Below are 27,347 nucleotides of genomic sequence, written 5' to 3' on the forward strand. Positions count from 1 at the left end.
AGCTGCTGCCACAGCACAGTGGGGAAAGACCACCATGTAAGGTCTTCCTGCCAAAGTATGACGACAGGCTATTAAGATCCAAAATCCCCTCATTGTCATAAAAGGAATGTAAATAGTTTTCCTCACATGAGCAGAAAATGCTTTGTTTTGTAGCTGCATGGAAGCTCTGGAGAACATCAAATGCCAATGTGTTGTTCTTTCTTTCTGCAAAATCTGTATAGAACTGTTCTTAACCTTTGTATGCCCTTACTGAACTTTTAATGAAAAAAGTATATGTTGGCACATAAAAATGTTCAAGTTTTGCAGCTTTTCTGAATTGTCCAGCAGCTTAGAGTGCTTATAGCTCCCCAGTGCTTTCTTCATGACAACACCTTGGCAATTTGAGTGTCAATTTGTCAACCAATCTACACTGTTCTCCCCTGGATATAGGATGTTGAGATCATTTGAAATTTTGCATTCTTGCAATTGTTTAGAAGTCAAAAAAAATCAGCAACATGTTTCTTTTCAGCATACTCAAAAATGAATTAGCAAAATACAATTTGAACTGGACTCTGGACAACATTTTGTCAATGATAACATTCAAATGATATGTAAGGCAGTTGTGAAATGTTCACTCACTGGAACACTTATAGCTTGACAGGTCAAAACCTGGGAATAGCTACAATAGAGTAATCGCAGCTCAGAGAACTTCAAAGTGCAAATATTCTATGTTTCATCCTTTCAACTTTATATCACGCCCAGATGGCTCTTTAGCTTTTCAATGTTTGCTTTGGAACATTTGACTCTTAATTGTGCAAACTTGAAACCAACCTCGCGATGGCAAGCAGGGAATCTCAACAACCCAAGAAAAGTTAAAGATGTGGAAAAAGGTCATTGACGCCAGGAAAATACCTCTTTCTCATATATTCAACAGAAAAATGTACATTTTTATAACGCCCCTCATGATCTCCAGAAATGTTTTACAGTTAATTATGTATTTATTGAACTACAATCACTGGTGCAGTGTGGTAAATAGTAGCCCAAATCTGAATTGCCAGCTCTCACAAGCAGGAACGTGATAATAACCAGATCATCTCTTTTTAAGTTTATGGTTAAGGGGTAACTATTGGCAGGAAATTAAGGACAACTATTCCTTGCTCTTCAAAACAGTGAAACCTTTAATTTTTACCTGAATGGAGAGACAGGGCATCAATCTCATAAAAAAGGTGTACTGTTATATTTTTCATAAAGAGTCAGGAACTAACTGCTTTGTGAATCCATATCACAGTCATTGCTGCATTTCAGTCATGTGACCTGTAACAATGCATCAGTCGAGTGAACAGCGGCAAGAAAAACATTCAATAAAGTTCCACCATTTGATTCTAAAGCTGTGATTAATTCCAACTTGTGGGAAACAACACACAGAAAACATATGAAACTGAATCTGTGGAAATGTGATAGAGCAGCCCAGCATATCAGACCCTAATTCAGAACTGTTCTTAGTCACTTTTAGAACATACATGTTGCATATTCTTAGCTTCCCTGAAGGGAGAAAGTGCAGTGGGTAGTATCCTACTTCTGAACCAGAGGTTCCCGGTTCGAGTCCCACTCCAGGGCTTTATGGCCAAAGGGTACTTGTAACGTATCATTGGGTTTCAACCTGAAAATCCTTCCTCCATACATCAGAGCATCCTAAAGAGACAAGCCCAAATTTGCTGATAAGATAAAGTTGAAAGCTATCTTTTTATGTATATTTCACCATTAAAAATAATTCTAACAAATTTGTGTGTCAACCTTAAAATCTCAGTCTCAACCTCATTGTCTGTCCTTATTGTGAAGGAAAAGATCTGTCTTGAAATGAGGAAGGGGGGTTGCAATCAGGTTGGTAAACATTACTGATATACACCACCATTCAGCAGAGCTCCTGAACGATGCATCAGCTATTTATGAGAGAAAGAACATCGCCTGAGATCACAAATTCCCGCAGTGCTGGTTAAGACTGGTCATGCAACTTGCAGACTGAATGTTAAAGATGCTGTGAGGGAGGGAGCGAGGGGTTGAACAGATTTAGGAAGTATTTGTTCCATGTTAGAATGAGGCTTTGTGTACTGTAGCATCTGGCATTAATTTTATGTCACATGACAGTGATTAATTAGTATTCATCGCAAGGTCCAGTCTGAATGCAAGGGCTGCAAATGATTCAACAAACCCTGTAGCTTTAGAATTTTATAAAAGCTGAGAAAGTCTTGTGGCACACTGATGGGTCACTTGCACGGGAGGTGTGTCATAATATGTCTGAAGAGGTTGACCAAAATAGCTATTCTAATATGATTTTTAGAATTATCATATGATAGGGGACCATTGATTCTGAGAAGTAACATCCTTTATCAAGCTGTATCCTCCTCCTGCTCGTCTCCTTGCCACTGCTTTTCCACTTCCTCCTTGCCCTCTTCTCCTCATCGCTCCCTCCCCTGCTTCAGAGCCTCCCTACACCCACTTTTACCGCACCCACTGTCCGTTCAGCTGGGAGTTAAAGATTTTCCAGGCCATGACTGGGGCAAAGAGTTGGGCAGTCCTCCTCACATTCTGACCAACATTATCCTCTTGCATAACCTGAAAAATAACAGGCTAACTGGTCATCCACTCCATCTGTTGTGAATATTTGGTTGCCTGGTTTGCCTCATGAATATTGGCTGCTCCTCTAAAGTAATCCACAGCATATGCAGCGCTGTAGGGTGTTCTGCCAGCACAGTAAAGAACAATGACAATACAACTTTATTGCTAATTTACTCGTAATTACAGTTCATTTTTAGAGGCCAGAAGCTGGAAGCGAAACCTTAGAAAACACACTCAAAATGTCCACCCTCCCCAAGTGACGAGGTTGTTTTGCCTGGCAACACTTCCATGACCCTCGTTCCTCAGCCCAGCCCTCAGATGCTGACTCTATTTTTCTGCCTTAACTCAGCATGGTAGAAACAGGAGGCCATTCAGCCCACTGAGTCTGTTCTAACATTTCATTTGATCATGGCTGGTCTGTATTTGAATTCCATTTGCCAACCTTTAATCCAGAATCTTTAATACCCTTCATTAATATCCCTTGTGTGAAAATGTGTCAATTGACGTCAACCTGAATGGTCCATTTCCCATTTTAAGGTTCTGCCGCTTTGCAGAAAAGAACATAGTTTCTCTCTATCAAACCCATGAACTATTTCTATAATCATAAGCATTTTGAATAAATGACCCCTTAATTATGCTTATTTGAGGAAATGCAAACCTAGTCTATATAACCTATCCTCAATTTAACCCAGTTAGGAACCCTCGACCTTTCAACCTGCATGGCCATAAATTCTATTGTCCTGCTTCAGCAGAATCGCCCAGGACAGGGCACTGGGAATCTTAGCAAATAGCTAGTCACTGCCGTACTGGAGCTTAAACTCACAGAAATCCTCAGCAGCAACATGTGGAAAAAAGACATTCTCAACAATTCTCTCGCAAAAAGGACCCTGACCTTCCAGTTGCCTGCCACTTTAAAGTGCCACCCTGTTCCCTGTCCAACATCTCTGTCTCAAATCTGCTGCAATACTCCAGCAAAGCTCAGTACAAGCTGGAAGAAAAACACCTCACTCTCGGCTTGGGGACCCTGCAGCCCTCCTGACTCAATATCAAATTCAATAATTTTAGGACCTAAACTCTCCCATGTCCCAGCCCCCTACCCCACACACTAGGCCTTGTTATCACATAGCCTGCCATCACACACTACTTATTGCTAGTCACTAACATTTCCCATCATCCTCCTAACCAAATCGCTATCATCTGAGGAAGGGTCACTGGACCCAAAATGTTAACTCTGAACTTTTCTTCACAGATGCTGCCAGACCCTGCTGAGTTATTCCAGCAATTTCTGTTTTTGTTTGCTATCCACTCCTTTGTCTATCCAACTACTCTTCTCTCTCCTTGGGCACTATCCCTACCTAACGTTTACTCCTTGCCCCTCTCCCCCACGCCTAAATTGTGCATTTAAACCAACAATTTTCCGGCTACCATCAGTTCTGAGGAAGGGTCACCGGACCCGAAACGTTAACTCTGATGTTTCTTCACAGATGCTGCCAGACCTGCTGAGCATTTCCAGCAACTTCTGTTTTTGTTATATTCTCAACGGGTCCCTGTTCAGTTTGCCAGCTCTGAGTGCGCTGTAAGCAAATGTGAGACAATTCTGCTTTGCTTCTCAACCGAAACCAAATATAAAAAAAAATCTCTGTATATTTATTTGGCAAAGCTAAAAAAGCAGTTTCTTTATTCACTTGTTAAGGGAGACTCTTGTTCAAATGCTGGCACTGAATTATCTTTTCGGAAAGGAGTGACAGGCGAAATCCCTGGTTTTAGTCAATAAAGCCTCTAATGCTCACTTGCAAAGATTTGAAGTATTGGGACACAAAACAGCATAGAAGCAAATTAAAAATGCTTTGAGATTTGAACTGAATAATTTGATGTGAGTGATGTGTGAAATTGGCTCATCAGGCTCCAATACAAGTTGAGATTGGCTGGAAACATAAAAGGTGGGCCGTCTTTGAGTCTCACCCTAACTTTCCCAGCACTGTAGATGACAGGAAGACTCTGGTCTTCATCAGCTGGAGAAACAACAAAGCTCTTTGTGTCACTCAGTTGCAACTTCTGACTTTAGTTTTCAAACGTATTAATTTAGTGGGGTGGAGCCCTCAGATCCCCGATGGCTATATAAAAAAAGAATAAAGTCATACATTCTGGGATAAATGTAAGGATAAGACTGGATGTTGGGTGTGTCTTCCATTCCCAGAGAGCTGTGAACCTCCGGAATGTGTTGCCACTGGGTGTGGTGGGAGCTGGACAGGTTCCTGACTGCAGCTGAGACTGTATTATACAGAAGTTAAATGCCTTTTTCCAGATAATTTAGTCTGTGCAATCTCTTCTACTCTGACTGCTTGGGAAGCTCATTCAGAAAATTTGACGACCCTTGGCCCCGTGAAAGACTTTAGTTTATTTCCTGTACTTTTTGCATTTCCAGCTCTTAACTCACAGCATGGCCTGTCCCACTGTCATCACTGTGCTCACTGACCTTCAATCCTACTCCAACAACACTGCGGCTTACAAACTCAAATATTTCTTCAATTCCATGGTGGCCTTAGCTCTCCACATCTCCTACTGCCCGAAAGCACTCTAAGATCTTTGTGCTTCTCAAACTCTGACCTTTTCTGATTTTGAACAGGCATCTTCAATACCCTTGGTACCAAAGTCTGGGAATTTCTCACTAAACCTTTCCAACTCACTTTCCAGTTTTAAGAAATTCTTTAAAGTATACCTCTTGACCAAACTTTCAGTCACCTGGCCAAGTATCTACTCATGGGCTTCGGTTATAATGTTTCTGCTCAATACCGCGAAATATTTCTCCACGTTAAAGGCATTATGTAGATAGAAGTTGTTCTTTCCCTGTGAGGTCACACACCAGCCATTATAGAGTGTGACCTTGATGGGCGAACTGGCTTTTCCTCTTCTATTCAATGTAAACCTGATGACTAAGCTTTCCTGACACCGATGGCTCTGAGATCTAAACACTCATCAGGGCTTTGAACACAAGGTCAGCGCGTCTGATTCAGGCTCCAGCTGATGATTCAGTTACTCATTTTCCTGGGTGAATACTCCGTGGCACAGAAAGCAGCCTCTGTTGCTGAAGTATCAATGCTTGCTGCCACTAAAAGAGGGTCTGTGTCAGAATTGCAGATTGCAAAATTGATCTTGTTTCATTTTCATTAGACCTGATGACGTGTTTGATCAATTGTACAAGGGGTACAGACAATTTGGTTTTTCAAACATAAAGCAGCCTGACTCAATTCACCCATTTATTTAAAATCTCCCTCCATTTTTAGCTTTAAATATATTTATTTGTTCATCTAAAGCCAAATGTTTCTGGCAGGTTTATCACAGAACACGTAGCACAGAACATTAATCTCCAATGTTCTTTTTAACCAGAGTTTTAAACATAATTAACTTCAGACTATATTTTAATGATTGTACAGTTCCCTAATAATAGCTGAACTACATTTCAGTAAAGCTATTCATAAGGGTCACAAGCATAAATGTTTTATCCACAGTAATTGCCTGAATGCTACATTATGATTTGCAGTGACACAGTTGTATCTGAGTCAGACAGTTGTTGGTAGGTTCAAATCTCAGTCCTGGGATGAGAGCATAAAATTTAGTTGGCACTAGGAGTGTGACACCGAGGGAGTGCTACACTGACAGAGGTGCAGTCTTTCTGGCAGAAATATTAAACACATGCCCCGTCTACCTTTTCTGGTGGATGTAAAAGATATTGTAGCATTAATGGAAGAAAAATAATGCCCTGGTTAGTAATTTCTCCTCTGCCAATATCATCAGAACAAATTTTCAGGCTATTATTATGTTGTAATAACAACCTCACTTCAATCGCATTTCATTCACTGCAAAGGATGTTGGGTTGTTCTAAATTTGATAGAACGTAAGCGTTTTCTTCTGTATCATATAAGATCTGAGGTGCTCTCCCATTCATTCTAAAAAAAGCAAAATGATGCAGATTCTCCAAACTGCACACTAAACTTCAGATACCACACACCAAGTTCCATACTGGGTAAACTGTTCAGCAGAATCTGATGCACCATTCTTCGGGGTATTTGCATTGGGTACTAATCAGGTAAAATTAAGGAATTGAAATGCTGAGGCTGATGAATGTTTGAAGGGCCAAAATTTTGAAATTGGATATCCCACTGTGTGACAGTTCACAAATGCAAACAAAAGTTGTCACACACACTTTAATAGTGAATCTACATGAATCTTAAATTTCAACATTTATTTCTAGGTTAAAAATCCAAACAAGGTAAAGAAACTACCCAGGCAGCTAGATATATATTGTTGAGACAAAACAAGGCGGCTGGAAATGCTTTTAGCAGATCCTTGATGTAACTAGCATCAATGTAGTACCATAATTTTGAAACAGAAACAGCGGTTTGATGATTAAACAAATTTATTACTGCTTTATAGCGTTTTATCATTGCTTGTGCTTCAAATGGGTTTTTATGTCCATGATGTTTTCTGGTTCACACAGCGATTCTTAGCCATTCTAATATAATTCCGCAATCCAGAAAATTCAGAAATCCAGAAAAGGCTTGCTTCCAAGCATTCCACACTGAGGAGGTCATAAAGTTTTGGGTAATCCAAAGCTATTGTTTGCTGTCCCCATTGTAAACATCATTTCCTGACCATACATCTTTTTCCTAGGCAACTGTCTGAAACTGAGTCATGCTGCTCATAAAGTTGAAGTCATTTATGGCTCTGGAAGACTTTGTGACCACATATGTGTGCCATCACTAAGTCACTTTGTTTCAGTCTCCAGCACATCACCTGAACTCTGCTGCTACCTCTGCTCACCTGCTGCAGAAATCTTTATTGGGTGTCTTTGCCACCTCCAGACCTGACTACCCCAACACAATCCAAATTATTCTCTCACACGCTATACCCCAAACACGTGAGGTCATACAAACCTCTGTTGCTTATGTATTAACTCACAGTGTGTCCTGTCCACTCCTCACTGCTGTGCTGCTTAACCTACATTGGCTCCTCGTCAAGCATTGCCTTTTTAAAAAATTCTCCTCTCTATAATCTAATCCCGTCAAGGCCTCTGCTATATTATGTAATGGATTCTAGATCAGACAGACAAGTAGCTTAAAGAGCAAATTACTGCAGATGCTGGAATCCGTACTGAAAACAAAAAAATTGCTGGAGATTACAGCGGGTCAGGCAGCATCCATGGAGAGAAAGAAAGCTAACGTTTCGAGTCTCAATGACTCTTCATCAGAGCTGACATGAAGTGTGGAGGGGACATTTATGTAATAGTTTGGGGAGGTGGTTTGGAGTGCAGGGCAAGAAAAGATGTTGACAGTTCAGATTAAGCGGTCGGAATTTTAGAATGTCACTTAATCTGATTTTATTGTTTGTGAGCCTGTACCTTTGATGTTATGTACCTGTATTGACATTGTGACATGTGACTTTTCAGTATAAAGATGAGCAGCTCATCTTCAGCCACTCTTTCGGTGCTATGGAGTCAGTGTAATGTCTTCAATCAGTCAGATCTATGTATGTAATGCACAGTACCATCGGCTCTATGTATGTAATGTACAGTACCATCCTTAATCACAGAATCCAAGCTGTGTGTGTGTGACTGTTATAGTATAGGCGAGTTAGTGTTGTAAATGAAATTCAAGGTCTCTGACTCAACAAGAACCCAACTATTTGCAGTAAATGCTACATGGGTTAACATAGAAAACCATAAACAGCATCAACAAAAACCTTCCCTATCCATGAACCTCCTCCAACCCTTCCAAGGTATCTGTATTCATTTAATTCTAGACAAATTATTGAAGTAGAGACATGTGAAGTCATGTGTAAATCTGTCAATAATAGGTAGCAGCTTCAGAGAGTGAGAATCATTTGAATAAATGTAGAAATGTCATTCTGGCTGTTTGACACAAGAATAAAATATTTTACTGTCAGTAGGAAGATAATTAAAAGTGAATTTAAAATTCAGTAGTGTTAGAACATATACCATAAGGATTTCTCCACTATTTTGGTCCTGAACACCTCTTCTTGATCCAGATTGACAGTACAGTAGCAGTCCCTCATTTTGTTTGGTCCTGGGTACGGAGGCATATTTTTCGCTTCTCCTGCAAGGAGAGAAGACAGGACATGTAAATAACACTGGTGTCAAAACATGAGATCGCTATTCTCTACAGAACTTTATATGGAAATCCCAGACTCAGTGCAGATGAGAAAAATGCCTGAATTCCAACCTGCTATGTTCCCTCCATCTCTTAACACAACCAAAATACAAACTTTGGTTAATACAGTTATCCTTGCACACTGGCAGAAAGGTGCTTTCTCCAAATGTCAGCCCATCAGGGTTCAATTTAGAGATAATGGGAACTGCAGATGCTGGAGAATTCCAAGATAATAAAATGTGAGGCTGGATGAACACAGCAGGCCAAGCAGCATCTCAGGAGCACAAAAGCTGACGTTTCGGGCCTAGACCCTTCATCAGAGAGCCCTCTGATGAAGGGTCTAGGCCCGAAACGTCAGCTTTTGTGCTCCTGAGATGCTGCTTGGCCTGCTGTGTTCATCCAGCCTCACATTTTATTATCTTAGGGTTCAATTTAATTCATAACATAATGACAACAACTTGCATCATGGACAAATTATCAGGCAGAATTTGACACAGAGCCATAAAAAATTAGGACAAACAACCAAAAATTTGGAGATGCATTTTAAAGGAAAGGTAGGTAGACAAGTGGGGGGAGGAGGTTGGTTTGATGGGTGGGAGAATTGTTAATTCCAAAGCTCAGGGCCTAGGCATTTGAAGGCTTGGGCAGCAATGGCAATCAGGGATGTATAAAAGCTCAGAATTGCAGAAATGAACAAAGAACAAAGAAAATTTCAGCACAGGAACAGGGCCTTCAGCCCTCCAAGCCTGTGCCGATCGAGATCCTCCGTCTAACCTGTCATCTATTTTCTAAGAGTCTGTGTCCATTTGCTCCCTGCCCATCCATGTACCTGTCCAGATACATCTTAAAAGACGCTAACATGTCTGCGTCTACCACCTCCGCTGGCAACGCGTTCCAGACGCCCACCACCCATGGAATGCAGAGACAGCAGTGGTTATGGAGCAGAACAAGGTTACAGAGATAGGGAGTGCAGAGTCCATGACATCAGGACACCCCAAAGCACTCAACAGCCATTGAAGTACTCTTCAAGTTCTGCCGCCGCTGCTGTAATATTGGAAATGCAGCAGCCCTTAGCACACGACAAAATCCCATAAGCAGCAGTGTAATAATCATCAGAAAATGCATTTTTGCAATGTTGGTTGGACAGGACAATGGGGGGGCACTACCCCCAGTTCTTTTACAGTTACCAGAGAAGGCAGGGGAATCAGTCTAACATCTCACTTAATGTCCATAATTAACCCTCAATCAATGTCACAGCGTGTTTTTTGACATGCACCTTTATAAATGAATGGCTGCCTGTTTTCAGACTAAATGACAGTTCTTCCCCAGGTCAGAAAGAACCCAAGGAAAGAGCAAACCTCTTTTGTGGCTCATTAGAAACTTGGCAGATGTACTTATGAGAAACTGAAGTGGGTGGAAAAGAAACATAAATAAAATTACTCTCACACATACACAGCCCAGAGCTTACAGCAATTTATAGCAAACTAATTAATGTATTTTAACTGCTGTGATTATTTTGCTAGCTATTTGGGTTAATGAGTGCCACTCCTCAAAAATAAGATGTAACCATGGAGCCTGTGTGACAGTCTGTACAGAAATTATACCCAAAGCAAACACTTCTGAAGAGGTCCCCCCAGGGTACAACCCTTTAACTTGTCTCACCTTGAGCAGCTGAGCTCATTCTCAAGCTCACTGCCTTTTCACCCTGAACAGGGAAAACTCACTCTACATCAGGAAGAATTCATGATGCAAACAGATGCTAACAAACTCAATGGGGACTCCAATATGTCTCAAACCTCCACTCCAATACTCAAATTGATAACTACAGGAGAAAGGCAGAGAGAGAAACAGGGAAAGAGAAATATAGTGAAAGAAAATGAGATGGAGAAGAGGAAGAAGCAATGAAAGATGTAAGTAGATGTAGAGAGTTGGATATGGAAGAGAGAAAGAGAAACAAATGATAAGAAACAGACAGACAGAAAGGATTTGAGGTCGCTGAAAATGAACCGAAGGGTCTTTGGAACTGTCTGCTCATTTGAACAATCTCGACAGACAGCCAGGGCCACTAGCTCCAGAGATTTTTCAAAGGCATTAGCCGGGCCAAGGGGCAATAACAAGACTGGCTTGTGCCACCAGAAGGGAGTCTTTGTTGCTTAAGGGAGGGCTGCGCCTCTTAAGGGAGAGACGGAGCAAAGACTGGGAGTTGTGGTTGAACAGAAGCTGACCAGCAAATGATAAGGGCATGGGAGCTGCAGGTTGTGGGGTGGGGTGAGGGGGTTTGTGTGGGGGGGTGGTGTGCGTGCGTGGAGGCCTCTGTGATGGAGAGGTGTCCAGGTAGAATACAGGCCTGCAGTAAATACACAGTCAAACAGCAGTGGAAGCAGATAACCATGAAGGTCATTGAGGACCTGGATATTTTGCTGCAAGTGGTTTACACTAATGCCATTCCATCCCTGTCACTGCTGTTGCCTGTCAGCAAGCCCAGAATCCTGCCACTCATGCTGGACGGTGCAGCCGGAAAACGGGCCATAGACCAGAGATACTTGAGGTCATTGTTCATGGCTTTCTGTAGTCTTCTCCTCTGAAAGTTAGCATCCTTTCACCAACCAGGCTACAGCCATTCATGTAGCACTGCACAGGAGCACAACAACAAGACAAAGGCACACAGCAGGCTGGTCCAAAGGGAACACACAAAGGTGATTTGTTAATTTTATGTGCAATATGGCATTGTCTCATTTTTTTGATTTGGTTTGAAATATTAACTTATACAGTCACAGAGATGTACACACGGAAGCAGACCCTTCGGGTCCATCTTACCCATGCCAATCAGATATTCCACGTTAATGTAGCTCCATTTGTCAGCATTTGGCCCATATCTCTCTAAACACTTCTTATTCATAAACCCATCCAGATGCCTTTCAAACGTTGTAATTGTACCAACCTCCAACGCTTCTTCTGGCAGTTCATTCCGCACACGCACCTACCTCTGGGTGAAAAAGTTGCCCGTTAGGTCCCTTTTACATCTTTCCCGTCTCACCTTAAACCCATGTCCTCTAGTTTTGGACTCCCCCAACCTATGGAAAAGACCTTGACTATTCACCCTATCCCATGGTCCTCATGCTTTTATAAACCTCTATAAAATGACCCTCATCCTCCAACATTTCAGGGAAAATAGCCCTAGCCTATTCAGCCTCTCCCTAGAGCTCATATTCATCTCATTGTGGTCAATCAAATGCTTTGACGGTCAGTGACAGGCTGGAATGGGCCAGGCACGTGGGATCTTCCCTCCCATTGGCAACATAGTCCTCTACCTGCTCGGAGATTGTTGTCATACCAGCTAACTGAGTTACACGCTGTTAAAACTCCTGCAAGTTCTCTGCCAGAAGTATTGCACTTGAGAGTGACAGAGTATGGTATGAATCTCACAGCCCGCAAGCAAGTCTGTTTGCCACATCAGAAATTTGAACTATAGCCAGAGCAAAACCAACCACAAACAATGACTCAGAGGCAGAGGCTGAACCGAGCAGCTGATGAAGCAACTCCTGATCTCAAGATTTCACCCACAGAATTGGGCATGATTCAATAACAATTGGCATCAAAGTGAACAGGAATGAAAAGTCCTGGACAATGAGGCATGATGGAGTTCATGAGGAGCTTGACCTTAAGCAAATGATGTAGCATGGAGATTTCTATTAGAGTGGTCTCCACTTACTTTGATATGTGCAACTTAACTTGACAATTCACTCTCTAAAATGCAGCAGAAATGGCGTATTATTTGGGATTCTTTCAGTGAAATGTAGAGTGGGAGCTCACTTCTAGTGCAGGAGATACAGGCCCCTGAGCGAAGCCCAGCAAGTAAATTAACAGCAGGCCTTCCATTCAAAAGGTTGATTTTCATTTTTATAACCAGATAAACTACATGTGACGGGAAAAACGAAAAGATAGAGTCCGCACTTGGGCAATTCCCACAATGGAAGCAAAAGTGAATCCGAGAGGCATGAGCCGGATACTGCATTCCATCAAAGAAATCATGGATGGATCAGGAAAACATGCCAAAGAAAGCTGTTACTTCTAAGGGTGGAGCAGTGTACCATCGCCCTAGTCTCTACTCGACAGGTCACGATGTAAAATAAAAACATTTTTTTCGGCTAACAAGATAGCCTATTAAATACCTTACCTACATCAGGTTTTAAATACAACGATCAATCAACTAGGTTCATTAACAAAAACACATTATTTATTACAAAACCAAAGTTATATAATAAAGATGTAATACTTGGCTAACATACACAATCAGTAGAATTAGAATCAGGTTTTATTGTCACGTACTCAAGTACAGGGATACAGGAGGGCAGTGAAAAGTATACAAAGTCATTATTCCTGGTGCCATCTTAGATACAAAAGTGCAAAAACTTAGGTGCAAAGTAGAAAAATAAAGAAATATAGTTAAAAGCTTAGCATTACATTCCTTCCTTAGCCATGGGCCTGCAGATATTCCATCCTGGGTTTTCACCACAAGGGCTCATTTTCTCCCCCGCACAGGGCTCAATCTCTCCTCATACTGAGCTCATTTGCTCCCCCCACACTGGGTTCAATGGCCCCCCACGCAGGAATCATTTTTCTCTCCCCACACTGAGCTCAATCTCCCCCCATGCAGGGCTCAGTCTCTCTACAGGCAGAGCTCAATGCCCCCCTACGCAGGGCTCAATCTCTCCCTAGGCAGGGATCAATCTCTCCCCATGCAGGGCTCAATCTCCCCCCATGCAGGGCTCAATCTCTCTCCAGGCAGGGCTCAATCTCTCCCCAGGCAGGGCTCATTCTCTCCCCCAGGCAGAGCTCAATCTCCTCATACTGGGCTCATTTTCTCCCCCCACACTGGGCTCAATCTCCCTCCATGCAGGGCTCAATCTCTCCCAGGCAGGGCTCAATCTCTCTGCAGGCAGGGCTCAATCTCCTCATACTGGGCTCATTTTCTTCATCCACACTAGGCTTGATGACCCCTAAGCAGGGCTCAATCTCTCCCCATGCAGGGCTCAAACTCCCCATACTGAGCTCATTTTCTTCCCCCACTCTAGGCTTGATGACCCCCAAGCAGGGCTCAATCTCTCCCCACGCAGGGCTCAATCTCTCCCCATGCAGGGCTCAATCTCCACATACTGAGCTCATTTTCTTGCCCCACACTAGGCTTGATGACCCCCAAGCAGGGCTCAATCTCTCCCCACGCAGGGCTCAATCTCTCCCCATGCAGGGCTCAAACTCCCCATACTGAGCTCATTTTCTTGCTCCACACTAGGCTTGATGACCCCCAAGCAGGGCTCAATCTCTCCCCATGTGGGGCTCAATCTCCTCATACTGAGCTATTTTTCTCCCTCCACACTGGGCTCAATCTTCCCCAACTCACGGCTCAATCTCTCCCCTGGATTGGATTTGATTTCTCCCTTTGCACTGGGCTTAATCTCTACCCTACACTGAGCTCAATCTCTCCTCTGTACTGGGCTCAATCTCTCCCTTCGTGCTTGGCTCAATCTCTCCCCCACCCTGGGCTCAATCTCTTCTCCACACTCGGCTTGATCTCTCCCTCTGCACTGGGTTCAATCTCCTCCACACTGTCATCTCACCACTGATTGCCAGGGACCAGCCAGACTCACCAGCTGCCTTGCCACCAACTGCTCTGGACAGAACAGAAGTATAAATGTTATTCCTTCTAAATATTCCCACAGGTTTCACGTATTCCTCTGCAGAGACTGGCTTTCTGAAAACAATTACTTTGGCCAATGGATTATCCCTGAGGTCAAAATGATAGAGCTTGTGAAATTCTGGAGTTTGTTGGTCTGATGTTCTAGCGTATTTGGCCAACTCACTAATGATACTCCATTGTCTCTGAAGTCTTTCAGAGGCACATTGCTCAGAAAATGCAATCTTGAAATTTTTTTTGAACCACTCTTTCAAAACAATAAATAGTCTTCATCCTGAACCGGTGTAAAGAGTTTTCTTTTAGAACAATGGGCAACTTTTCATAGCAAGTTTTCTTCTTGTTCAATACAGGCTTCCCCCAAATGAACCAGATGAAACAAGATCCCCTTCGAGCCAGTCACTGTTCAAAACCCAGCCCCAGCAATGTCTGTAGCAAAGAAAATGTTTACAACCAGTTGTGTTAACAAAAAAGAACTCCAATCTTCAGTTTAGACAAACTATTTCAAGTCGGCCTATTAAGCTTAAAATAAATTCGTTACCTTTAATTTCCAGAGTGTGGCACAGTGACTCAATGATCAGCACTGGTCCCTCACAGTGTCAGGAACCCAATTTCATAGTCAGATGACTGTGTGCTTAGGTTTCCTCTGGGTGCTCTGGTTTCCTTCCTCAGTTCAAGATGTACATATTAGGTGGCATGGCCATGCTGAATTACCCATAGTGTCCAGGGATATGCAGGCTAGGTGGGTTAGCCACAGGAAATACAGGGTTACAGGGATAGGGTCAAGGGCGGGTCTGGGTGCGATGCTCTTTGAACGATAGGTGCAGACTCAATGGATTCAATGGCCTCTTCCTGTACTGTGATATTCATATCATATCAATTATCATATTCTATGACAATTCCTCAGCCTTATGTCCTTCAAGCAATATTAACTATAAAACAGTTATAAAGTCACCTAGCATGGAAACAGACCCTTAAATCCAACTAGTCCCTGCTGACCATAATCCCAAATTAAACTAGTCCCACTTGCCTGTACTTGGTCCACATCCCTCCAAACATTTCTTAACTAAATGTCTTTTAAACATAGTACCTGTACCCACTACATATGTACAGATTATATATTACCCATCATAACTTATCATGTTATCATGGTGTTCTAACATATATCAAATCAGATCTCTGGGAAAAAGGATTTGATGCAAACGAAACTCAGTGTCAAACTGAACTGAAATGGAAAAATAATTTTGAAATTTAATGCAAAACAAAGAAACTTCATCACTGAATAATACAGCATGAAGCTTTCAATTAATTTATCAAAAAACCTTTTTACCCATGAATTTTTTGCGTCAGAACAATATGAAGTAATCCGAACAAAAAAAATGTTGAAAATATCCAGTAGTTTGGGCAGCAACTGTGGAAAGTAACAGAGTTCAAGTTTCAGGTTGAAGGCTTGTCATCAGAAATTGTAATCATTGATAGGTCAAAGCCTTGAAATGGTAACTTCTGATTTCTTGTTCTACAGATGCTTCCTGACCTGCTGAACATTTCCAGCAATTTTTGTTCATATTTCAGAATCTGAGAACCTGCAGTATTTTGCTTTTATGAGAGGCAGTCAGATATTCATATTTACTTTAAAAGGATAGGACAAAATAAATATCAAAACAAACTGCTTCCCTGGATGACAGAGATACTCAATGATGTAAGAGATTCAAGAGAAAGAGCAGGGGCATTGTTCTGCACAGAGTTGTAAGGCTGTGAACTTCACAACCAAAAGTAATGACTGAATCACTGCCCTTCAACATTTAATGGCAGCTTAACCTGGTGGTTGAAGGAATGGGGGGCGTTTAAAGGAACATACAAACAGAGATAGGTTTGGTACTAGCAATGAAGAACATCAACACTAACAACATTAAGTTGAACACGCCATTTCCGTACTGTACATCTATCTAACAGTAAGAGCCTGGACAACGCAGTGCAATAATCAGAAACAGAGTCAAGAAGCACCCTTTCACCTCTCTGAGGAGGGGGTGGAGCATCCACAAAAGTACACAGTAAGACCCCACCTTCCTGCGATCCCTCTTAGATGCCTGCATCATGATCTTTGGATCACGTCTCCATAGACCATCCAAATTGAACAAGGCAAATGTCATAAAATGCTGCAAGGTACATCTGAGCAGTGATTAACAGACAGATTTTCCAAGCTGTGTCAAGAAACAACAGGAAAGGGGAATAAAGCGTGGTCAAAGGGGTAAGGAGTATCTGAAAGGAAGAAAGAAGTAGAGAGCGTTAGGGAAGGTATTCCAGTCATCAGAACATGGGTAGTTGAATGCACAACAGCAATGGCGGAATGAGTAATGCCGAGAATAATCATTAGGCCAGAATTAGAGGAATGCAGAGACCTCAGAGGGACTAAAGCTGGAGGAGATTACAGTGATAACAAAGGTTAAGGGCATCAGAAAATTTGAATCAAATAATACTAAATCAATGCATTTCCATTGTGAGAAGTAACAACTAAATTACAACTGTAACAATAACTAACAAACTCTTTCAAATAAAAGCCTAAGCATATACAAATTCTTTCCGGACCTCAACATATTTTGTGTTGGAGAGAAGGGTTTTCAGATATATAAACCTAGATACATAATCACTCAAAATGTGCTTACGCATATTTCCACACACGGTTCTATATTTGAACAACATCAAAACAAGTGTAGGAAACCCAGCGAGCATGAATCCTGCTGGATGGCACAAAAAGACAAACAGTTGAGGAGAATGAAGATACATAAATACAAAAATCAAAATCTACACTTCAACATTAAGGTAACATTTGGATTCCCTCCAAAGCTACTTTGGATTAGCTGCAGGACAAGTGCTGAGTACAAAAAGTGAGGGAAAGCAGAAACGGCCAAACAATGAATGACAAATCTGTCTTGAAAGTGAAATAAACAATACATTTTGAACACCTTTGTTTTACAAGGAATCATTCATTTAAAAGTCCCAATGTCTCCTTCAGACACACAGGAGCCAGAACAATAAAATCCAACCATAAGAGAAAGACAACAGACAGAAGTAGGACTGGGATGTGAACAATTGTTTCCAGATACACTCCTCTGCCGTAACTTAGTGGGCACAGGTTATACACATCTGTCCAGTTGCCAATTCAAACTTTGACCCAATGGCCAATCTGTCTGTTCAGATATAAGGTGCAATCTGACTGCAATCTTGCTGAATTACTAATTGTTAATTTGGAACAACGGACTTTCCAATATAAATAGGATGCGTAAAAACTACCTTCAATGCAACACTATTCCAATAATAAGCTCTCCAAATTTGTAACAAGCCTGCAGTGCTTAAACTCCCACAAAGCAACAACCAGCACTATGTTTCTGAAATAACCGAGCTCTCTCAATACTGAGCCTCCAACAGCACAGCACTGCCTCAGCAATGAGCCTCATACATTGCAACAGTCACTCAGTACTGAACCACTGAAATAACAGTGCTTCTCGGTACAGACCATCCAAAACTGCACAATTTTCTCAATACTGATCTTTGAACAGGGCAACACTTCAAAAGTACCAATTCTCAAACAGTGCAGCACTCCCTCAGCACTGACCCTCTGACAGTGCAGCGCTCCCTCAGTACTGACCCTCTGACAGTGCAGCGCTCCCTCAGTACTGACCCTCTGACAGTGCAGCGCTCCCTCAGTACTGACCCTCTGACAGTGCAGCGCTCCCTCAGTACTGACCCTCTGACAGTGCAGCGCTCCCTCAGTACTGACCCTCTGACAGTGCAGCACTCCGTCAGTACTGACCCTCTGACAGTGCAGCGCTCCCTCAGTACTGACCCTCTGACAGTGCAGCACTCCCTCAGTACTGACCCTCTGACAGTGCAGCGCTCCCTCAGTACTGACCCTCTGACAGTGCAGCGCTCCCTCAGTACTGACCCTCTGACAGTGCAGCACTCCCTCAGTACTGACCCTCTGACAGTGCAGCGCTCCCTCAGTACTGACCCTCTGACAGTGCAGCACTCCCTCTGTACTGACCCTCTGACGGTGCAGCACTCCCTCAGTACTGACCCTCTGACAGTGCAGCGCTCCCTCAGTACTGACCCTCTGACAGTGCAGCGCTCCCTCAGTACTGACCTGCTGACAGTGCAGCGCTCCCTCAGTACTGACCCTCTGACAGTGCAGCACTCCCTCAGTACTGACCCTCTGACAGTGCAGCGCTCCCTCAGTACTGACCCTCTGACAGTGCAGCGCTCCCTCAGTACTGACCCTGTCAGCGAATAGTATTGAATTGGAACATGCTTTCTCTAAATATGCTGGAAACAGATATAATCTATAATTACTAAAGCAAAATTCAGTGACATTTGCAAGAAATAAATTTAAAGGTCACCATCAATAAAATGTGGAATAGGGCTGACTGGATTACTCTGCATGCGGAGGCACGGACCAAATGGGCCAAATGGCCTCATTCCTGCCAGTTTCATTCCATGGCTCATGCGGTCTCAAGTCTGTTTGTGCTCTGTGAAGTCCATACCGCTCAGGGTAAACCAGAAAAGTTTGGTGCCGAGATGAAACGCCAGAAAGCTGGATAAGTGCCAAAGGTAATTTATGAGTTTGGATGTTAAGATAACAATAAGTCTAATTACCTGGCACTGATGCTTGACTTCATACCCTGTCCATGTTTGAAACAATGTTAACTATTTGTGTCCTTTCTATGTTGCCTGTAAGGCACTGAACATAAACTCTCTCAGCTAAATTCAGACAAAAAGTATGTTGCTGGGATTAGAAGATTTGAGTTATATGGAGAGGGTGGATAGGTTTTTTTCACTGGAGTGTAGGAGCTTGATTGATGACCTTATAGGGGTTTATAAAATCATGAGGGGCATAGATAAGGCGAATAGCGCAGGTCTTTTCCTGAATATGGGGGATTTCAAAACTGGGGACATATTTTTAAGGTGTAAGGAGAAGGCTTTAAAAAGGACATGAGGGGCAACCTTTTTACACAGAGAGTGGTTCGTGTGTGGAATGAACTGTCAGAGGGGGTGATGGATGCAGGTACAGATACAACATTTCAAAGATATTTGTATAAATACATGAATAGGAAAGGTTAGGTGGGATATGGGCCAAGGACAGGCAAGTGGGACTAGTTTAGTTTGGGAACATGGATGACATGAACTAGATGGACCGAAGGACCTGTTTTCATGCTGCAAGACTCTTTGACTCTATCTCAAAGGATGTTCAGCTTAATTTTAACGCAGTTGACACCCACAGAGGAAATGCCATAAGTCTGATCAGAATGTCAGGTGAAACACATGCATTTTGCGAAGTTCCCTGTTCACTGGAAATGTAAAAAAACACATTAGCTTCTATGTCCATATCTCTGTTTTACACTTCCATCGACAGACCAATGTTTCCATGAATTTATCTCATAGGGTATTGGGCATATCACAAACAGACTTAGCTCCTTCTCTCCCTCAAATTTAAAGCCCAAGTTGGGCTTTCTAAATATGATGTTTCTTTAAACTAACAAGAGGCAACTTCAACAAAATTGATTATCAGGCAGTGTGCAACAGATGCCTGTTTTATGCTACTTCCAGAGACTAATTCTTACACCCCTCGACCTGGTTAGATTGTAAAATAATGCTGCAAAGCCTCTGTACATTTAATACTGTTTCAAGGACTTACATTTTTTAAGGACTGTGGAGAAAGGAATTTATTTCAGGTTTTGTGGGCATACTAAAGCAAGTTGTTTAGTGTACATCTTTTCAAGTTTACAATGAACTTTGGGGTCTTTTTGTAAATGAGGCTTCCATGAAATCACATGACTGGCGAGCACCTCTTGCTTTGCTATAGACCTCTAACACAATAATTTGAATCATGATTGGCTTGGAAAAGGATCTTAATTTTATTTGGTTGAGTTGGAGGACAGCGTGCTAAGAACAAACAGCCCAGCTAATCTCTCCCATTTCCGAAAAGAAAGAGCTCCAAATCAGTTCAGGAGAAAACCTACTTGTTCTTTGGAAAAATAGTGATAGCAAGAATGTATCAAGAATGCATTTTGTCAGCACGCTGGGTCTACCAGACTTCAGAGACAACCATGTGCAATTAGTGAGCTGGCCACATATGCCAGAACTTCCTACGTTTTGTCCTTTTGCCTACAAGAGTAATCCAGCCAAAGTTTTGATTTTTAAAAACCAATCGCTGTGGAGAAATCTTACTTTTCTTTTACTAAAGAGAATGTGTGTACATTTTGGGGGTATTTAGAAGGAGAAGCACATATTTCTATATTTCTTACTCATCTTACTGAATAAGTTTCAATAATAAATCACCGACTATCTTTATTAGTTAATACATCTTTCTGTGTAACAGTCTGATATAGACTTAATTGGTTATCTTGGTAACAGAATTTTTTTTTATTTTATGATGGAACAGGATTAAAGTGACAGCTCATCCCTCTAGACTCAGGTACAACAACAGGGTTTCTGTGACAGCTCAAATCTTACAGAATCTCTGGGTACAAAGTGAACTGACTCCTAGAACTAGAACAGAATTGTTTGAATCTTTGCGGTCAGGTATGGTGTATCTGATACACACTGAAACATCAGGGTTCCTTTCTAGAATTTTCATTTGTTTTTTTCAAAGTACATGTCTTTGTTTAAGTTCCTTTATCAGTTTTGCTCCGTAAAATGGGCATGTGTCAATGTGTTTGTTCAGTTTCCTCATTATCTATTTTTAGAAAGATAGAGGATGTAAGTACTTGAGCTGCACCGGATCTATTAGAAACAGAGACTTTAGCTTTGCAAAGTGCTCTGCAAACTTCAGTGAAATAAAGCAGCAGCCAACATCCAAAAAAACATCCGTTTTGCTCTCTCATCTTTCCATCTCCCGCTGACAGCTCTGTCCTAATCACATGGGATTTTTTGACATCACTTCAATCCCACAACACCGCAGGACCAGTGCAAACATGTCTCAAAGCAGGAAATGGTAAAAATGTGCAAATCATCCAAAGTGGTCATACTTCTATGAGTTCATCTCACCGACATGACTTAGTGTGCATTCCCAGTAGCACTGCACTGTTAAATTACATTCTTAACTCTTCATGGTTTACATGATCAATAGTTCAGCAGGCTTCACAGATGTTGCAAGAATCTCTGTGACAGTTGTTGTAACTGTCCTGGGCACATTTTATAAAGGCTGGCACAGCACAGTGCTCCTGGAACAATAACCTTCAGGATTTCTGAATATGCCACACGTAACTCCTGTCAACAGTCAAGGCTACAGTGCAATCGCCCTGCCTTCAATTCATGGCCCCTTGAAGTGTGACACTCAGACAGCACAGTTATTAAGAGATCAATCAGAAAAGTCTTTCACAGAAAATAACACGAGAAGAAATCAGTTATTTAAGCAAAGTATATCGGATGTTGTTGAGTGGAGTTTCTGTCAGTCAACATCAGTCGATCATAATGCATACTGTTGCTTTGTTTAATGCAAATTTTGGCACATGGTCAGAGAGCCTGCTGCTCTGGTTATTTTACTGTGACTAGCAGAAGAGAGTTGGTAGCTCATCAAGTTATGAAACTGAATTCATCTAACCTCGTGATTTTCCAGGTGGCACCCAAAAAATGAACGAATAAAAGCCGAACTGGTTCACCAATTGTCTTTAGGGAGGAGAAACTTTCACCCTTTTCTAGATCTGGTCTGAGGCTGACTCCAGTCCTACACTAGCTCTATAGCTGATCCTTAATGCAAATGCGCTATTACCATCATCACTCAAACTTTGAAGAAGTTTCAGAAAGATTCAAACTCACCAGTGATACTATACTCTCAGGAATGTCCCTCCAAGAGCAACAGATGACCAACTGCATCCTTTCAACCTGGACTTTGCATCAAACAGAAGCTCTCTGCTTCAGGCTCAAATTGAACCATTATTAGATGTTGTCAATCTGCAACAATTGAATCTCAGGCATCTCTTTCCCTACCAAACTCAAAAATCATTCCTCCGACAACATCATTACATGTTCACAGTCTTTGTTGTTCACTAAGCTTGGGGGTTACACCTGGTCAATATTTATTTCTCAACCAACATCAATGAAACATGTTATCTGCTTATAACAAGGTATAGAGCTGGATGAACACAGCAGGCCAAGAAGCATCAGAGTAGCAGGAAAGCTGACATTTCAGGCCTAGACCCTTCTTCAGAAATGGGGATTATTATTACTTCGATGATTATGGGAGTTTGCTGTGCACAATTTGATTGCAGGATTTCCCATTTTACAACAGTAGCTACACTGAGTAAGTACTGCACGGGATCAAAAGCATTTTCAGACATTACAAATCACCACAGAATTACAAAACTTTGTTTTGTCTAAAAAAAATCACTACCTTGGCTTAAATAAATAATTAAAACTGTGAGTTCTGAAGCTTGCTGACATATTAAATACATTCACACACCATGTGTGTGTTAGAAGTAGCAGCTCCATGAAAGTTAACTGACTTCCAACATTCCTTTAGATAGTCCAGTGTAGATCACAACATGATTTTTTTTTAATCTTGGAACACAAACATCTCATATTTACACAGTAATCCAGTAGACTAAAACAGCCGAAGGTATTTCACAAAAGTAATTATAAAACAAAATTTGACACTGAGCTACATAAAGGGGATAAGGAGATATTATGAGAAGTGTGCAAAAGATCAATCAAAGAGGCAGTTTTTCAAGAGCCTCTTAAAGCAGAGAAAAAGAAGCAAATGGTTTAGGGATTGAATTCTAGCACCTAGGGCTAGTAGCTGAAAGCTGTCAGTGATGGAGCCTGTAAAACAAGGGTTGTGCAAAAACCAAACTGAAGGGGTCTAAAAATCTCTCAGGGTTGCAGGCCGGGAAAGGATTACAGCAATGGGGCAGGGAACGGTGGCGGTGAGGCCATGGAGGATTTGAAAACAAGGATCTTCAATCTATCATATATATATGAGTAAAGGTGAAATATCTGAGACCAAGTATTTGTTGACATGTACATGAGTAATATCTGAGGAACTGAAAGCCATTATCTTGCTACCTACTTGTTTCTGGTCACACATCAGCTGATCATAGAATTACCAGATAGAGGCTATTCCCACTAACCCTGGACCAGAAACTAGCACAAAAGAAGCTAAGAAGTGTCTTCTGTTTTTCTGCAGAGACACAAGGAATGAGAAGGTTCACATCAGGCCAAGTTTGATTTCAGCGGAAAGTGGGCAATAAATACAGAGATAATAGGAACTGCAGATGCTGGAGAATCCAAGACAACAAAGTGTGAAGCTGGATGAACACAGCAGGCCAAGCAGCATCTCAGGAGCACAAAAGCTGACATTTCGGGCCTAGACCCTTCATCAGAGAGGGGGATGGGGTGAGGGTTCTGGAATAAATAGGGAGAGAGGGGGAGGCGGACCGAAGAATACAGAGAGTTTGGATTCTTTGGACAAAGGCTGACTTTTACGAAGCACACTATTACTTGAGCACATACTGTAATAGATTATGCTCTCCGGTGAGAAACCCTTACACCAATGGAAACACTATCTCATTTCTTGTTCTATCTGTTCATAATTTTGAACACCTCCAGGAAATCCTTATTTTGTAATTATATCCCTTATCGCTGGGGCTCAGAGATTTGGAAGAGGCTCACTCCTGATCCTACATAATAATAAAAAAAACTCAGCAGCCTTTCCAGAGCCTCTTGACTTCTGAAGGAATTATGTTCACAACGGCATATAGTACATTAATTGAGGCCTAACCAGTGATTTATAAATATTTAACGTAATTTCTCTCTTTTTTCACTTCATGGGTTTGATGTGAACTCATTAAGGACATTTCACTTCGGCAAAGTTAAAATTGAGCCCTATGACTTTTTAGAACTTTGTTACCAGGCTTGTGCTGTAACATTTAACAGATTTATCTGTGAACCCTAGACCTCTCTGTTCCTTCACTCTCTTTAAAACTATAAATTAATCCGTTTACCTTTCTGTGTGCTAAATGTAATCTCGAAAGCATCTCTCTGTCTCTGCCTTTAGAATTATGCTGTTTCTCAAAAGAAATGGTGCTGTCCTTTGCATGAACTATTCAAAAAATTATTAATATTCCAATTTGCTGTAAGTGGTTAAGGATGTGATGAATTGCAGGCAAGTACTGAGCTTGCTTGCCATTTCACATCCCTGTGGAGTGGCTCAGGTTCTTTTTATCAAATATATTTTCTCTCTTGTTCATTTTCAGTATCAAAATTCCAATCCGTCAGCCACACCCTGTCCTAATACAATGCATACAAATACTTTCATTATAATAGTTCATTTCAGAATAACTTCAACACATGTAGAAGCACTGGGTCACCATGGCTGCTTTAATTCTGATGGTCTGTGTGCAATCCCACAGCAATGAAACAAACTCCTCACAAATCAGATCGGCCGAAAGTAATCCATAATTAGTTGGCAGTGCAGCGCTCGTGAGAAATCTGATCAATGAGATTGCAATATCTCTGACCTCAGACTGTTCACTGCAGAAGAAGACTGTGCGGCTATTTTTTTAAAGCATGCTTATTTTCCGATCAACCTGTTCAGAGAACAGGTGGGACTTGAACCCAGGCCTCCTGGATCAGAGGGAGGGACACTAGCACTGCACCACAAGGAGCATAAGCATGGTTTGTAAGGCACATGATCTCATTGGGAGCAGCTTCATTGATTTATGTTCTCATTGCCAACACTGGTTGACCGCAACTGCATCCTACCACTCCCCCACTGCTGCCATTGGTCAGCCAACAGTCACAACAAGACCAAATCTGTAATGGCTAGAAAAACTCAGCAGGCCTGGCAGCACCTGTGGCGAGAAAACAGAGCTGATGATCCGGGTCCAGTGACCCTTCCTTAGAGTGGTCATGACGACCCACCTGACTATTGGAACAAACTCTTCATCGTCCAATTGGTTCATTCTATGCTGCCAGTCACTTTACTACCCTCTCATATTTCCATGACCAATAAATGTAAGTTTCAAAGAATATTACACACTTCTATTGTCACTAGGCATTGTCTTTACAGTATTGCTGATTGCAACGGTTTGGAGATCAACGTGGAATTCCCACAGATTTCTTCAGGAGTGACAAATGTGAAGCAAAGATGTCCATTAAAAATTTTTCATAACACAGGATGCTCTTCTCTTACGAAAGCTCTTGCAAAATCTTGCACCACTCTTGGATCAAAGCCAACATACCTCATGCTTTCATCACCGCAGTGCAGCAGTAAATTGATCACAGCAGATGCATATTCTCAAATACCTTGGGATATGGTGGTGTTGTAATTATATTTCTAGACTAGAAATCCAAAGGCCTGGACTGCAAACCCTGAGACTGAACATTCAAATCTCACAAAGTCAACTTGAAAATTTAAGACCATGTCTCAGTAATAGTGGCAATGGCAATGTTGGCTTGTTTTAATGTCCTCAAAGATCCCCCGCCCCTCTTTTTGATTCCAGACCCAGCCAAATATAGGTATCTTTCAACTGTCCTCTGAACTGGTATCAAGCCCAACCTCCACAATCTTCTCAGGGGAACTAGGAATTATGCAGTCAGCTCGCACACACGCGTGCACACACACACACAACATACACACACACACACACACACACACACACACACACACACACACACACGCACACACACACACACACACACACACACATGCACACACACACTACATACACTACACACACACGCACACACACACAATACACACACACAATACACACACACACAATACACACACACACACACACACACACACACACACACACACACACACACACACACACACACACACACACACACACGCACCATAAGAGTGGATTTAAAAATGCTGATGAGGTTCTGAACTATATTAAATGTTGTAGCTCTTGCCTCATCCTATTGATATTCAAAGACTCAAGGCCATAATCTGACTAAATCATTTCTCAAATAAATACATGAAACAATTCCTGCTACAAGACTCTTGAGTTGTCCTCTATGACAGGAGAACATCCCTACTGTACCACATCAGCAACATTCCGTACATTTTCACTCATGTTTAATGCTGATCCAATGAGGGAAGTATACCTGATTATTTCATTTATCTGCAGCAGAATTCTCTAATTACATCCCACCTTCCAACTTGCTGGAATAATTGCTCCATCAATGGGTGCCACGCTTATTGTTGCAGAGGCCCAATGCTCTGGAATTCCTTATCTCCACCTCTCTCTCTATATATAATATACTCCTCTAAAACTGAGTGTGTTAATTAGGTTTTTGGTCGCCCATTCCAATATCGGCTGATATGGTTTGATGCCACATTTAACTTGATGACTCTACTCTGAAGCTAAGTTAAAGGCACTCTATAAATGCAAAGCAACTACATTGTGTTGCTACCATGACTTCACCTTATATCCCACAACGGTTCAACAAAGTAACTGCAAGTAACGATTGTTACCTGGTTTGTAAGATGGACTTTTTCCAAGATCACTTTAAGAAATCCTGATCAAGACATTGGAGATGAGGGTATTGAATAACCAAGAGTTAGGTTATTTATCACTACTTTAGAATCAAGGAACATGCTTAATGTTGAAGAGAACAGCTAGACATTTCTAAATTCTGATATATTTTCTGTCGTCAAACGTCAACTTTAAATTATTGCATAAGTGTTGAATTAAAGTTGCAATGGGGTTAGGCCTATGTAATTTCTCTCTTGGAATGATCACTATCCGTCCATGATATAATTATCCAATGGAACAGGGTAAATAGTAAATCAAGGTGCAGTCGCTCCTACTTAATGTGAAGGAAAACTAGGAAAAGGAAGCATTACTGTGCATCATGCAATAACCAAAGTATGATACGTGGAAGAG

General features: G+C 41.7%; 1 protein-coding gene across 2 annotated transcripts in view; it reads right to left on the minus strand.

The window, feature by feature from the left end:
• The window catches only part of rasa3 (RAS p21 protein activator 3), a 179,622-nt gene that overhangs the window by 80,037 nt on the left and 72,238 nt on the right, over positions 1-27,347 (minus strand). For both annotated transcript variants that reach the window (XM_048532325.2, XM_048532326.2), the window contains exon 2: positions 8,591-8,708. In XM_048532325.2, coding sequence (XP_048388282.1) covers positions 8,591-8,708 — 118 coding nt within the window. The remainder of the gene's footprint in view (positions 1-8,590; positions 8,709-27,347) is intronic.

This window comes from Stegostoma tigrinum, chromosome 6 (assembly GCF_030684315.1).
Source record: "Stegostoma tigrinum isolate sSteTig4 chromosome 6, sSteTig4.hap1, whole genome shotgun sequence".
Lineage (NCBI taxonomy): Eukaryota > Metazoa > Chordata > Chondrichthyes > Orectolobiformes > Stegostomatidae > Stegostoma > Stegostoma tigrinum.